This window comes from Uloborus diversus, unplaced genomic scaffold (assembly GCF_026930045.1).
Source record: "Uloborus diversus isolate 005 unplaced genomic scaffold, Udiv.v.3.1 scaffold_12, whole genome shotgun sequence".
Lineage (NCBI taxonomy): Eukaryota > Metazoa > Arthropoda > Arachnida > Araneae > Uloboridae > Uloborus > Uloborus diversus.
Genome location: NW_026557876.1, coordinates 8,063,268 through 8,079,435, shown reverse-complemented (window position 1 = coordinate 8,079,435; position 16,168 = coordinate 8,063,268). Strand labels below are relative to the sequence as shown.

The 16,168-nt window shown below is 36.9% G+C and overlaps 1 protein-coding gene across 1 annotated transcript in view; it reads right to left on the bottom strand.

Moving 5' to 3' along the window:
* The window catches only part of LOC129232456 (uncharacterized), a 129,046-nt gene that overhangs the window by 51,997 nt on the left and 60,881 nt on the right, over positions 1-16,168 (bottom strand). Inside the window, exon 15 of the mRNA XM_054866601.1 lies at positions 223-16,151. Within this exon, the coding sequence (XP_054722576.1) occupies positions 223-16,151 (15,929 nt within the window). The remainder of the gene's footprint in view (positions 1-222; positions 16,152-16,168) is intronic.

Genomic DNA, 16,168 nt, shown 5'->3' with positions numbered 1-16,168 from the left:
ACAACATGTATGCAATGTTGTTATTGTAAGGTAATATCAATATTGATTTTTTAAGATGAATGCAATGTTGCATACGTGTTTTTATTGTAATATTGCTTTTTAATCTTTATGCAAGCTTTATGCAGTATGAAACACGTCAATATTGACGCCATCAGTATAATATCAAGATCTGGCAAGGTTGATGCAAGAAATTTTGCTAGTAGGGCTAATATACATACTTACATCAATTGATGCTCTTTTCTGGCTAAGGTCTATAGATGGATTTCTAGAATCTTTTCTTCTAAGCCTCACAGATGAAGAAGTTGAGCTGTCCTCACTTTCATCACGTTTTGCTCTGGCAGCAGACGACAAGTTTGGTGACCTTGACTTGCGTGCAGGAACACTCGGAGTTTCGACTTTCTCCTCACCGGGCTCGCTGGAAGCTGATGAAGCCGACTCGAAAGAAGGCAAAGACTCCACCGAAGAAGACAAAGACTCACACGAGGCATCGGATGACACACCTTTTCTTGGCTTTTTAGGAGGAAGAGAAGGTTTCTTTTCAGAAGTTTCCCTGTCGGAACTTTCCAATGACCTCTGCCTCATTTTCTTTGGAATGTCTGGGGTTAAGTCAGTGTCATGAGCAGATATACTTTTGAAAGAATCACTCGGAGACTCGGATGTGGAAGGATCTGAATCGTCGAGTTTTGAAGAGACTTTACTGAGCTCTGTCTTGATTTTCTTTTTCATGGGAATGTCGGGTTTACTTGTCATCTCCGGTTCAGATGTGTCACCTTTTTCTGTTTTAGTTACACTCGACTCTGTAGTTTTTTTATCTTCTTCAATAGGAATGTCTGCTGTTGCTTTTTTTTGCTCAGAAGTTTGTGGGAAACTCTCTTTAAGAGCAACTTGTACCGTCTCCACTTGTTCCGAAGACTTACCAACTGTTGGAGCCTTAAATGATTTTACATTTACTTCTGGAGGAATGCATGCTACAATATTTTCAGAAACTTCAGCAGCCTCACCTTTTGATTTCTCGGACTTTTTATTTTTGCTTCTCAACGAGGTATATGCTGCTTTTATTGTGTCACGTTTATCATTAGAAGCCAGATCTTTTGTATCAGGAATTCTAGTCCTTGATTTTGGGACAGAAGTTTTAAGTGTTTCTTCCTTTGACTCATGGCAACTTTTTTCAGACATTCCTTTCACAGTTGACAGTTTTATCACATCAGTGCCTTCAACTATTTTGCTGGATTTTTCTAACGATTCCTGGTTTTGCACAATGGGAATGTCAACAGTTATATTTGCTTTTTGAACAACTGAGCTAACTTCAGCTGTTTGTGAAGGTTTGGAATTTTCTATTGATTCTTTTGTGTCGTTTACTGTTGCTTTTAAATTATCTATAAGCGCGTCAGATTTCAACGGAATGTTTTCTTCAATATCAGCTATTTTTTCAACAACTGAACATTTGTCCGAATGAGACAACTTTTGCATTTCTCTTTCTACAGACGGAGAAAATATCTGAGAGGTTTGTTCTAATAATTCTCCCTTAGAATCAACAGCTGTTGTAGATGGTGAGGAAATTTCTTGCATTGAATTGAATTGCTCTTCCAAGCAAGTAGATTGTATACCCTTAACTGTAAATGATTCACTTGCATCAACATTTAAAGTTTCTGGCACAGAAACAGAAAAATTAGCTGTAATATCAACACTCATATCATTAGCATCTTTAGAAAGTGGTTTGATGCTGAAAGACTCTGACAACCCGTTCTCAGTTCGATTATTACTTTTCTTTTCCAATTGAGAATTTTGATCCGTTTGTTCTTCAATAAAAGCAAGTCTGTCATCCTCAGTTGATGTTTTGGTTTTTTCTACGCTTTGGTCCTTTTCCAAATTTTCAAGTTCATTCATAGGCTGACTTTCAACAAGTTCATCTTTAACCTCATGATCATCCATGTGTTCATCTTTATATTCATCAAGATTTTCATAAGAAAACTCTTCTGCAAGAAGTTCGTCAATTTTAGCTAATATATGATCATGCTCTGAGAGATCTTCTTCAATTGATGGAGCATCAGCAGTGGACCAGGTGTCATGTTCTCTACCAGACAACCTAGTATGAGGAGAAAGGTCATTGGAAAGTGTTTGGAAAGTTTCAGTGATATAGTTGTCCTCAGCAGTTTCTATTTCATTTCCCTCAAAGTTACTAATATTAAGTTCAATAGCTCTCTGGATATCTTCATCATCATACTCTTCACTGCCATATCCACGAACGTCCAATTCACTTCCGCTGGCTTCAATGCCATATTCTTTCAATTCAAAACTTTGTTCAATCCAGTCATCATATGGCAAAGGAAATATAAGTTCATCTTCATTTATTTGATAATGTTCATTATCAAGAAAATGATCTGCAAGTTCATTATCAATATCATATTCATCAATGTCCTCCTCAAAATGGTCTTGGTCGTACTCGAGGTCTTCTACAACTTCATTCGATTCTTCAATCAAGTCATTCAGTTCATGACTCTCACTATCTTTTAATAAAATACTAACACCTTCAGCATCTTCAAATGCTCTTGATGAGTTTCGAGTTTGGTTAAATATTTCATTTTCAAGATCAGCATTGGATTGATCCATTTCCAAATCATGCCACGACTCCGAAACATCGTTAGCACCTGTGTGAGTAAGGACGTCTTTGTAGTCTGTTTCAGAATTGCTGGTTTTTGACAGTCTTGAGCTTGATTCAGAAATTTCTTCAGAAGGCACATTCCCTAAAATACCAACATTTTCAGCAGTAGTTTTAAAATCAGGGTTCTCGGGAGTTTTCTCCATAAGAAGTAAATCTGCATCTTGATTTGATAGTGGTTTTTCTTGTAAGTTTGATTCATTGGACTGTTTTTCAGAAATAGACTTGGAGTAGGATTGGGAATCTAACTTTGAAATATGTTCATCAGCCGCTTTTTTAATTTTTTTATCAATTTTATCTGATTGAGATAATTCAACTTCCAGTTCATTTAATGCTTCCTTTAATTTTTCCACATTTTGATCACCTGCTTTTAAAGAAATGGATACACTATCTTCTTCCATCCCTTCAATTGAAGTACCTTCAGAAATGTCCGACCACTTATCCGAATCTTCAGTTAAATCTAAAGGAGTGACATTTGTAAATTCATCATCAGAGGCATAAGTGGCTGCGCCTGGTGTTAACAACTGTGATGTTTCAAAAGAATCTGCTTTTTCTTGGACTAGCTTTGATTCATGGCCTGAAGATATATCTGTAATATTAATTGAAACGGTATCACCAATTTCTAGACTTTGTTCATTGAAACCAACAATTTTAACATCTGAAGCTCCCAAATTCTCTATTCCTCTGTCTATTGTAGGTGCTTTCTCAGATGAAATATTTTCTATTGAAGGTTTCTCTTCATCAACCTGTGCTTTGCCAAGATCATTCACCTTTTCAACAGGATCAGCATCAAGTTCTTCAACTATTCCATACAAAACATCATCAAGGAGTGCATCGTTTCCAATCTCTGATGACTTATCTGAATTTTCCGTCACCATACCTTGAAGCGATATATCAGCACATGTGTCACTAGTTTGATCAGAGTACTCAGGATCAGTATAAGAGGAAGATCTTGAAATCTCTGCCACATAGGGTATTTCTTCAGGAAAATGAACAGTCGCAAATCGCACATCCTTTATGGACTGAATTTTTGTACTGCTTTTAGAAATAACATGGACATGATCCTTTTCTGGAGCTGGAACATTATCCTCCTCAAATTCAGACACAGAGTAGTCTGTATCAGCTTCTAACCATAGATCCACTTCTTCAGATTTCTCTAGAATTCGGGATGAATTTTCATTCGCCTCCTCAGGCAAATGAAATTTCGACACAGCTACATCAGCATCAAATGCTACAAATGTATCTACGACTGATAATGGTTCATTTAAGGACTTTATATCAGCATAACATTCCATAAGAGGTTCTTGTTTATCGCTAATGTTTTCCATATCTGGAGACAAAATAGTTTTAACAATATCAGTACTTGCTAAAGATAAATTTCCAGTGAGTATTGCTTCAGAATCAGAAACATTGCAAGCAACAAATTTGTCAACAACTTCACTTTTAAATTCTTCAGCTTGACTATCAACGTCAGACCATTTTTCAGACTCCTCTTCTGTAATAAGATGTTTGGATGAAAAATCTGTAAACTCATCTGTTTCCGAAACATCTTTTTCATTACATATTATAGCTTTTTCTACTTTGTCTGATAATGGCAAATGCATTTTTTCAGAACCATCGACACCACTTAATTCTTGACAAGTATGAGTATGTTCAGATTCAAACTGTACCCCCTTTTTAAATTCATTTGAAGTGCCCAGAGTACACAAAACAACTTCCTTACCATCCTGATCTTTGTTAAAATCATTGGAATTACTTTGTTCTGCCTTCAAATGATCTGCAACCAAATTTTGATTAATAGGTATTTCCCTGCCATCGCTTTCAGCACTTAAGTTACTTGATTTACTAATCGGTGCAACTAAAGTTTCATTTGACCCTACTTGAGAAAACACTTCTTCATTACCCTTTGCTAGTAGGACTGCATCAAGAGCCAAATGTGTAGTAGGGCATTCAAATTTTTCTTCCTCTTCAGCACTTTTGAGCAGCCCTACTTCTTCACCTTCTTCAGGAGATGGTATGTCCGAAGATTTAGAAACTGCTTCAGAGTTAAGATTTTCTGACATTCCATCTACGACACGATCTTTTCCATCAGTATCATCCGAAAATGTTCTTCCCTGAAAGTCTTCAAAGCTGTCTGTAACTTTTCTTGTAGACCTCTCCATTTTATCTGGTGACAAGTCATAGCTATCATTTTCAGTCAAAGATCTAGTGGGTGTTTTATCCCTACTATGACATTCTATGTCATATTCATTGTCTTCGAAAGAAAAGTCTCCAGCTTCAGACCATTTATCTAAATCTTCAGTGTGAGTGAGATGGGAAGCAACATCAGTGAAATCATCATCAGAAGTGAAATTCAGAGTCATTTCTGAATCTTCTGAAAATGAATAATATCGAGTTGAATGGCTGTCAACATCAGGTTGACTTTGTGATTCTATCGTTTCATAAGAAATTGATTCATCAGTAAAATCATCTACCTTTTCAGGAAAATTTTTTAAACCAGTAATGTCTTTCAAGAGCTCTTGGTTTTTTGCACAAGAAACTTCACTGTTCTTTAATGTTTCAGCAATTTCTATCTTTAATGAGTCAGATGAAAGCTCCATTGAAAAAGACTTGTTGGTGTCATGTTTGTCACTATTTGCATCTGTTCTTATTTCTGTACTTGTTTTGTCCTCAAATTGTTGTTTAATGACTTTAGCAACATTCTGAACGTCCCCCTTGAAAGAGAAGACGTATTCATCAATTTTTGCTTCTGTATATTCCTTCCCTTTTAACTGCTGTGTAGTAATTTCAGCAATATCATCAACATCACTTGTGAGAGACTGCTTATTGCTTAAAGTTGTCTCAGTTGCAACGTTAGAAAAGGCTGTCTCAGCTTCAATACATGGCTCTCTGTCAAATGAACTTAAACCAATGTCTGTTGCAGTGGGAGAGGTAGAATCAGGTTGGACAGTTTCAACTTCAGGCAAAATAACTTTGAAATCTATACAAGCATCAGGCTGTTCCTCACTGTGGTAAGTATGAATGGTTTTGATAGTTTCAACTTCTGAAAAAACTACAGCAGCATTTGATTTCTCATTTTCTGCACTTGTATTAGAGTCTCCTGCACAGGGAATGGTTTCATCAGATTTAACAATTGCATCTTTTTGAAAAGATATCTCAACATCAACACCTGGCTTGATCGCATTAGCATCAATTTGTTCCAAACTGAAAGATGCAAGATTAGACTGAACAGCTGTGGAATCCGAGCGGGTCGTCTCGGTTTCAGCAAAATAGTTACCACTTTCATCCCTCTCTTGAACATTCAAAACAGAATCAAGTTTTACACTTTTGCTAATCGGACTAATTTTTTCCTTGGATTCAAAATATTCATCAGTTTCATCTATCTTAGAGGGAACGACCTCATCCATACTGCCTTTATCTAGAATTGTATCTTGGTCTAAAGTCAAATCAGCAGAAGAAAGTACATTAGTTGTTACAATTTGATCTGATTTCAAATCAGCAGTGGGAAGAACATCTGATTCTACACTTTTGTTTAGGCTCAGTTCAGAAGTGGGAAGAGTATCAAGATTTACGTTTTTGTCTTTCAAATCAGCAGCAGGAAGGGCATCAGATTTTGCATTTTGATCAAGAGTCATTTCAGAAATAGGGACTGCTTCAAATTTCACATTTACATCTAGGTTTAAAACAGCAGCAGGAGGAGCATCAAAATCAACATTTTGATTTGCTGTGAGTTCAGAAATGGAAAGTTTATCACGTTCATCAGAGTTCAAAACAGCAGAAGAAGGATCATCAGAGTTCATATCTTGTGACATTATTGCTTCAGAAATGTGATGAGTATCAAATTTTATATTTTGATCAGAAGCTGATTCTGAATTAGGAAGTGCATCAAAGTTTATGTTTTGTTCCAAATCAGAAGAATCACTATTGGAATCAGAAATTTCCTGGCACTTTCCTTCAGAAGTGTCAATGTATTCCTCTTCGCAAAGAATTCCTGCAGAAGAATTAAGTCGACTCTTTTCAATATTTTGCTTGAAATTTTCAAACTTTGCTTGAATACAGGTATCTCTTGTTTCTGAATGAATAAATTCACCATTTTCAGTACTAGCCATGCTTTCCATCCCTTGCTCAGTACATACTTCTGATACTGTTGTCATATTTAATTTCGAATCATCCAGAATAACATTAGTAGAATTGTTTGAGCACTGGTGTTCTGATTCTTTTGCAGAATCACAAGGTTGGGAAAAGACAGTCACGCCATCCACACTTTCCACAGGAGCTGAATCTACCTGCACAATGTCTCCCGTTGAATGTTGAATTTCAGTCTCAAGTGATAAATTGCTATCATTTTCACTCAAGTGTTTGGCCAATTCAAGATGATGCTGTTCTTTCAGGTTTTCAAATTCAATTTTTGTCTGCTCTGTTTTTTGTAACACACCGACATCAGATGCATCATCAGTTCGCAAGACATTTAGAGACTTAGAATCAGAAATATCACTTAATTTTACGGCTGAGAAATTTTCTTGGATTCTTCCTGTAGCATCAGAAATTGAAGGTGGTGGTGGGTTAAGATCTGTTGAAGATTCACCGGAAAATGCTTCAGTAACCTCAAGAAAACTTGGTTCCCTGGTCTGTGACCCAAAATCAGTTACACAGAAAGCAGCAATACATTCATTGTTATTTGCTATGTCAATAGGTTTTAATGATTCATTTTCAGTAATAACAGTATTTACTTCTGTGGTGGTTTTAACGTCAGGATCTTCAACAGTTTTTAATGTTTCTTTAAAACTGCTTTCAGTTGACTGTCCAATTGTCTGTGGATTTATAGTAAAATCTACACTCTCTAACTGTGGATTTTTTTGTGTTGAGCTTTCCGAGATCATATCTGGAGCAGCAGAACAAGTAATTGGTATGGCAGTTGGCATATCTCCATGTACTTTCAAATTTTCTTCGGAAATATTAGACATCAAATCCTCTTCTTTTTGTAAATTTTTATTCAAGTTATCACTAACAGTGAACAATAAATTTGCATCAGACAATTTAGTCTGTTTTAAAGCATCAATATGAGTTTCATCTGAAATATTTTCACCGCTTAATTCGGAACATATAGCATCCTCAGGTAGTATTCTACACTGCTCAGGCTCTGAAACATCAAAAAAGTTTTCTATTTCTGAAGGGCATGTTTCAGGGTTTGAGGTGGTTTCTGGTAACTCTGATATAGCACTTTTCATTTCAAACACTGAGCTGCATTCTTCATCAGAGTCATTTTTGATGGTGTCATTACCAAATTGATTTTCTTTTCTTTCCAATCCTGTCTCTATCAAAGAACCTGACTCATCCAGATTTGGTAAATCGTTACTTTCTTGCTTGATTTTATCACAAGTCTCATTTAACATAACATTCCTATCTCGGTCATTTGATTGCTCAGGAGGTACGGAATCATTGTCCTTTTCCTCACTTACTTCAGCAAAAACTTCAGGATTATCATCAGTGCTGCCAGAACATAATTCAAATGTAGCTTTTTCTTTCACCTGTTCCTCCTGTTCAATGGTATTCTTTTCTTTAAAAATGCAGTCACCAATATTTATAGAGGCAGCTACACTAGTGGACTCTAATAAATCTTCAACCTTAATATATTTTTCTTCAATTTTCTTTTTATCATTTAAATTTAGTTCCAGGGGACTTTCTTGGAGGGTAAGCACATTGAAACCAGTTTGTACTAAATCATTTTCAATGACATCTTCTTGAGGCATAACATAAATCGATTTATCAACTTCAGAAACATTATCATTTGCAGCATCCAGAAAATCTTCAGAATTGTCATTCATGGTAGATTTTTCATCATGACTATCTTTAAGCTCCTTGTTGACAATAGAGACTTCTGGAAATATAAATACTTCACTTGCACCCACAGCTACAGGAGTTTGCTCAACATCACCGAAAGTGCCACACACTGGAGTATCAACATTAAAGCCTTGAGCTTCCTCTTGAGCTTCTTCTTTAAGAACGGTAACATTGCCATTTTCATCTCTTATAGGGATTGGAGGAACTTGATAAGTGCTTTCTATATGTTGATACATCCTCATATCTCCAGAAGATTTGTCAACCTGTTCCAACTGTGTTGAAACGGGTTCAGAAAATATCTGCTCATTAAAAAGATTCTGCTCAACATTGCTTTCCATGGCATTAGTATCTGGATAAATAGAAACTTCAACATCAGTGGCAAATTCATCATCAAAGTTTTCCAAAGACTTATCACTTTCAATGTCAGAAAATCTATCCGAATCATCAGTCATGGTAAAATGAGTTGAAATATCGGTTACTTCGTCACTATCAATTTTTGCCATGGGAATCCCTTTTATTTCAGGATCCAGAATTATTTCAGGTATTCTTGGTAAGCTATCCTCCTCTTGAGAAGTAAATGATTTAGTTTCAGTGAACGATTCTATTTCTTTGGACTTTTTCCTGTTCCCAAGTAAGGTTAACTTTTCTAAATCTGCATCAAACCATTCATCAACGCTCTTAGATTTATCAGCAGGACCAGGAACGTTTTCAGCATACGTGGATTCAAAGCATTTTCCTTCGGCAGCAATATCATTTGCTGACTGCGTCAAAACTACTTGGTCAATTGCTATTTGATCTGGATAAACACGGGGCTCATCATTTTCATTTATAAGACAAGTTCCTTCATTTAGCAGGCCAGCTTGTTCTGAACAGATATGTGACTCAGGTACTAATTGCTGATGGCTAACAAGTGATGACAGATTCTCAGAGCAAGTTTTAATGCTATGATCATCACTAAAAGTAACTGCATCATCATAATATAAATACCTAACAATATCAGAAGGCGACTGAGTATCGCAAGGCATCCTAAAACCGAATTCAACCTTTTCAGAAGAGTCAAAGAGTTCTTTATCACATTCTTCAGAAGATTCCATGGTGAGGGCTGGAATTGCACTTGAAATACTTTCAAATAAAACAGACTCATCGCTGCCAAATTCAGCAAGATTTGTCCCTGTTGGCAAAGAATATTCAGACGCGCTCTCAGAAATTATACTATTGCATATTTGAGAAACATCTTGTTCATCAGTTTGAACATGTTCAAGCACTGCATGCTTCAACGTAATATTTTCGTCACCAATACAAGCTTCCTTAATTGCTTTTGATTCAGTAAAATCTTGTACCGCTGCACACTGCGGTGTTTGAACTGCTACTTTAGAATCAGTGGCTGGAATATCACTATTTTCTTCAATAAACTCTTTTAAGTCCCGCTGAACTGCTGTATGAGAATCAACAACAGGTGACGAGGCGGATTCTGCCAATGATTCTTCTGTCACTGTGAGTTTTGACTGTAAGTTTTCCATTTCAACACTAATATTTGATGAATCAGCAGCTTCTTTTGGAAAGTTATGCAAAGTTGTAGATTGCAGTGCTGTTTCTGTTGTACCAAAAGTATCGGTGTTTTCGATCGCACATTGACTATCAATAGCATATTCCGAAAATTGAGCAACTTTTTCTGACTCAAGTTTTAGAAGGACATTGTTTATCGGAACAGTAGTTTGAGCATCAATTACAGTCACCACATCTGCTTTGACTTCTTGCTCTGATTTATTAACATTAAATTCAGATTTCTTATCCACTTGCTGAATCTGAGAATGTCTTTTAAGGTCTTTCTGCTGCAAAGATCCATTTCTCTCTCTTTCTATACATTCAGAAGCCTCTTGAGCAGTATCGTGTATTTCTTCATTCATTTTAGCTGCACTGCTATCAGACAAACGTAAAATCTCAGAACTCGAAACTTGGTCAGAAATATTACATTCAAATGCTTTTGAATCATCATCAATTGTCAATGATTGGGAAGTATCAATAAAACTTTCTTCATCCCATGTCATACTCTCATAGACACTCTCTGAATTGAATTCAGTGGCCAGAGAGTCAGACTGCACTGAGTTGATGCAAGATTCAAATTCTGCATCTTGTTCATTCACAGAATTGAGCAAATCTGATGAAGCTTCAAAAAAGGACTCTGCCTCTTCTCTTGGTTCAATATTCACAGATGATGGAAGAGAACCATAGAAATATTCAACCGTTGAAGGCATTTCAGGAGTTGTATCAATTAATTCATCACCAGCTACAAAATTCTTCTCATGCACTGGTTCATTGTCATCATCAACATCAACAAACGCCAGTTCACCTTCAATAGTCGGAATCTTCTCAACAGCAACAGGTGTAACTGCCCTCTGTATGATATCATCTGAAAGTTGAGTATGGATTTCAGAGCATAGAATTGGTTTGGCTGGTCTCATAGCTTCTTCTGGCAACATGCTTTTCACATTTACAGTTTCTGTACTGGATGACATAACTTCAAACTGCATTTCTTTTTTACTTGAAGTTTCTTTTGCAACAGCATCAACAACTTGAGAAGCTTCTTTTAAGTCATGAGCATCAGATTTAATGTTATCTTTAGTTTGCATTTCTTTGGGTTCTGGGAGACTGGCGACAACAGCAATCTTCTTAGTGCCATCAGAAAATGGCGCACTGTTGGAATGAGAGGAAAACTCTTCTGTAGCTGAAGGTAATTCTTCTGATAATGAGGGAAAATTTTTAGACACAATTGGAGAATTTTCTTGTGGAAGTATTTCAGAAGGTGATGAGAAATTTTCAGACTCAAGTGGAATGTCACTGCTTTCAATATAAAGCTCTGATTTTTCAAGACATTCTTGTACGATTTCTGTAGTACTTTCAATTTGAATGTTTTCAGTAACCACTGCTTCAGGTAAAGCTTCTTCAAATACTTCTTCGGACATGGAAAATTGTATGTTTGTCTGCTTAGAAGAGACATTAGGATCAGAAAGAGGAGAAAATAAAATTGATGTCGATGGTTTGCTGTTCAGATTCTCTTGTTCTTTAGCTATGACTGATGGAACTTCACTTTTTTCGGCCACTATGTCCAGAGTACTCTTCTCTATTTGTTTCTTCTTTCTGCCAACTATTTTCACTTGACCAGAATCACTTCCTGAACTGAAGCCTGTGTCTGAATCAAACTCTGAATAAAGACGGTTACTTTTTTTGAGGTTTTTGTCTGTATCTAGTTCATCTAAAGACGAATGAGACTCTATGTACAAATCAGAATCTGAATCCTCAAAAGACTCACAACTGCTCTCATCTTTTGGTTCACATTCATTAGTTTTGCTCAGAGTTTCTTTTATAGCATCAGCAGTTGGTTCAATAGAGCACACTGCAATATCACTCTGTGCATTTTTATGAGTTTCATTAAATTGAATAGTTACAGAGTCTGTCAACTGTGCCGCATCTTTTGTGATTACACTGATTTCATTGGGTATTAAATCGCATTGAACGCCTATTTCGGTTTTTACAGGTTCCTCCATTGAAAGGTTTTTAATTGACAAATTTATGAATGAAGGAATAGTGAAAGTATCATCAAAAGAATCAAAAAACACATCCTCTTCAAAACTGTCCTCAGTTTGACAAGATTTGCTAGTGCTAAATCTTTCAATGGCAGGCTTGGTGTTAAGGGTTGAAGTATTTTGTTCTGAAGTACTAGCAGATACTTCAGAATATACGTTACTGGTAACGATCTCATTTACACTTTCATCCAGGTTATTGCGCAGTGACAGAAAAATATCTCTATTTTCATAATCTTCCACAGGTACCTCATTTTCCAACTCACATATTTCATCATAATCTTGAATATGCTGTGAATTATCAGGCACAAAATCATCAGTAAAGTTTTCAACTGGAATGTGTGATACTCTGCTTTCATCAGAGAACACCACACCAGCTTCTTGAAGATCATCACCTTTTTCACTTCCATTGCTGGATCCTGATGATTCTGTATAGCTGTATGTAGCATATGCGCTCAAGATGTCGCCTTTGGTATTGGACGGTTGAATGTTCTCGAACCATTCATCATAAAAATGAGACATTATTGAAAGGCAACTCTCCTCTTCAGCTTTAACTTCCTCAGAAATGCTTTCTGCCTCCATGTTATTGTGTGATTCTTGTGATTTTTGACCTTCATCAATTTTGATAGGAACATCCCGAGTATTACCTTCAACTAATAATGTTTGGTTCAAATCTTCACTATCATCATACTTCTCGACTTGAGTCGATTCAAAATAGCTACTGATATATAATGGTTCAAGAGAAAGATTAGTTTCCCTTACAGATTTAGGTGGATTTTCCTCAGCAAATGTTGGTTTATCAATAGGTTCTTGAGCTTTTGCTGAAATTTCCCTAGTTTCAGATGTACAGGGCTCTCTTTTTTCTTTCACTTCCACAATAGCAACTGAATCGTCCATTTCCAAATCTTTCATTTGAACGTCAGAAGCAACTGTTATCTGTGTTGAAACAGATGAATGGGTGGACATTATCAAACTGTCATCCGAATCTTCTTTGGAAACGTCATTACCGACATCCGAAAGTATCTGAAGAGCTCTGTTCATAACATTTTCATTATCCTCCACAGAAAAACTAGATAAATCTGCTTCAACCTCACTCTCGACAACTGAATAGGGTAGAATACTGTTGGATATCTGATCTAAAGATATAAATTCTGAATTACTAGCAACCATTTCACAAAGAACTCTCAATGGGTATATGATATTTTGACTCTGGGAAGAACCTTCCTCAACATCTGAAGCATGGGGTTTAACTGTCATACTTTCACTCATCAAAACTTTATTCATTCGTTCTTCCGGAAGTGGTTCGGTCAAAATTTCTCTCTCTTTGTCACTCTCTTCTTCCCACATTGAACTTCTCTCTTTGATTGTTTTTTCTCCAAGGGTTTCATCTGAGCAAACAGATTCAATCGCTTCCTGTGGCTCTGCTGATTGATTTGAATCTTTAGTTGATTCTTTGCTGAAGTCCGGAATTTCCTCAAGCTTCTTAGAAGAATAAGGTCCTTTAAGATCTTCCGTACCAAGTGGCTCTATATTCTGATTTCTTGAAGTAGATATATTCCATTGCTCGTCTTGAATTTTACTCAATTCAACTTCCGAGATCGTTTCTGGCTCATCATCATCTCTTTGACTTTGGGACTTCAAGACACAAACAGCACCAATGGCAGAACTGGAACTCTGTGCTGCATCATCACTATTATCAATCTCTTTCTTACTCTCAGAATCAAATGACGGTGAAGCAGATTTAGTCGAGACCGCACGTTCGAGATGAGCTGCATTAACACAGTTTTTTCTTTCCTCATTCAATTTCCATTCCTGTTCACTGTCATCTGTATGGTCTTGCTCAATATTATTTTTTTGGCTCGGGAAGCTTAACTCATTGCCAAAACGATCACTGAAATCCTCTCTTATTTGAAACAAAGCAGATGCTTCACTTAGCTCATTTTGACCCTCTTCTAACTCTTCTAATATGGTGTTTTGTTGAATTTCGTATTCTTTCTCTATTGCCAGAACTAGATCATCCTTAAATTCTTCATAAGAGAGCATTTTTTCTTGATCAATGTACTGCAACTCATGATCATCCTTCTCTGTTTCACAAAACATTTTCATTGAATCTTCTCTGCTTTCATGGGTTTTATTGCCATGAATAGGCAACTCCTTTTGATTAGTTAATAATTTTTCTTCACTTAATTCATGAATATTTTGAGATGAAAACATGCTTCCACCTTTCACCACAAAATCTACTTTTGTTTCAGGCTCAGACAATGTGTTATTGTTTTGCATGTCCACAACTTCAGACTGGTGTGCAACTGGATGCTCTCCAAAATCATTTTTTCCAAAATTAAGAGTATTTGAGACCTTTTCTTGGCCTTTTATAGATTCTTCAGGGTATATAACATTAATCTCAGAGGACTGCACACTATGTTCAATCCCATCAGGCTGCGGAAGGGTATGAGAGGGAAAATTAGGAGGTACAAAACCCGAAATCATTTTGAAGTCTTCACTGTGGAATGGAAGTTTTTTTTTATCCTGGAGGGAATGATCATACTGGCCAAACAAATATTCCTCTGCAGATGAAGGTTCAGTAGAAATACTTGCACTTTGTGTTTTGTCACCTTGAGCTCGATGCTTCCTCGGTGGTGGAACTACGGGAGGTTGCGGTTCCTCAAAATGAACTACTTTCATTTTTGAATTATTTTTAATTTCAGAAGAATCCAAAGCAGGATCGGTCATGGCTTCAAAAAATTCCTCGGGAACATCTTCGCTTATATTACTTAATTCAGGATGGTCATCAGAAGTTTGACCCTGGTTAACTTCAGCGTCCACAAAAACAGGATGTGCTGATGTCGCACCTGCTTGTACAGAATTAAATACACCTGTAGGTGACTGCATCAAAGCCTCACCTGATGCTGAAGGTGAAACAGGCACTGCAGCCTGTTCTGGTAAACTTTGAACTCTGCTTAATTTAGGTGATGCTGGGACTTTTGATTTTTGCAAAGGACCGGCCTTTTTCTTCCCTTTTTTTGGCACAACAACTTCATTGTAGGATCCAAAAAAATAATCTTCTGCGAATGATAAATATTCTGCTGCAACAGGTTCCTGTGGCACCACTTGTGGATCACTGACAACTGTAGTCTCCATTCCTAAAGTTTTATCCATTGGTCCTTTCATAGCCATAGAAGTGTTGGGTTTTTCCAGACTTTCAGACATAACCATACTGCTTTGAACATTTGTAGCAGATTTATCTGTAGACATTTCAACAGCACTTTGCTCCATGCGTGGTGAAACTTGAGCAGGTGAAGATGCACTTTGAGTAGCACTAGTAGACATCACTTTAGGAGCAGCTGTAGGTGCTTTCCCTGCACGAATCACAGGAGCCTTCTTCTTTGGGCGTGAAACAGTAACTTCATCATATCGACCAAAAAAGTAATCGGCTGCGGCAGACAAGATTCCCATTTCTGGAGATAACATTTCTTCACCCTCTTGAGTAGGTTTTGGAGCAAAATTTTCAGGAACTTGCTTTTCTTCTTGAATATCAGAAAGAATAGCTTTTTGCATAGGCATAGAAGAATCAAGCTGTGCTTCGGCTATTTGTAATCCTTCCTGAAGCTGTTCGATTGATACGATTTGTTTAGGCATACTGTCATTGTAATAGGCATCGCTAAATTGATTTTGATAAACTGAGCTCTCTGCAGTTATTGGGGGATTCACCAATACAGGAGACATTTCAACAGCCATCTCTCTTTGCAATTCTGCTGGAACACCTGAAGATGGGCTGAAGAAAGGTTTAATAACTGGCTGACATTGGCTAGTGTATGGTATACTTTCATTGGTGTTGTCTATTTGTCTGTCTATTTCAAAGCTTCTATTTCTCTGGAATTTTTCAGATGACACGGAGGTCGGCACCTCATAGGATGCACTTCTAGTGATTTCTCGTTTTGTAGCTTTGAAGAGTTGTAAAGGTCTGTTTGTATCCTCTCTAAATGCTTTCGGTGCATCAATATCCTCAGTCGGAACAACGCGACTTCCCCTAACCCCTAGTGGTATGGGGAGCTCTGGGGAGAAAGGTAGATCTTCAGGGGGTATAGTT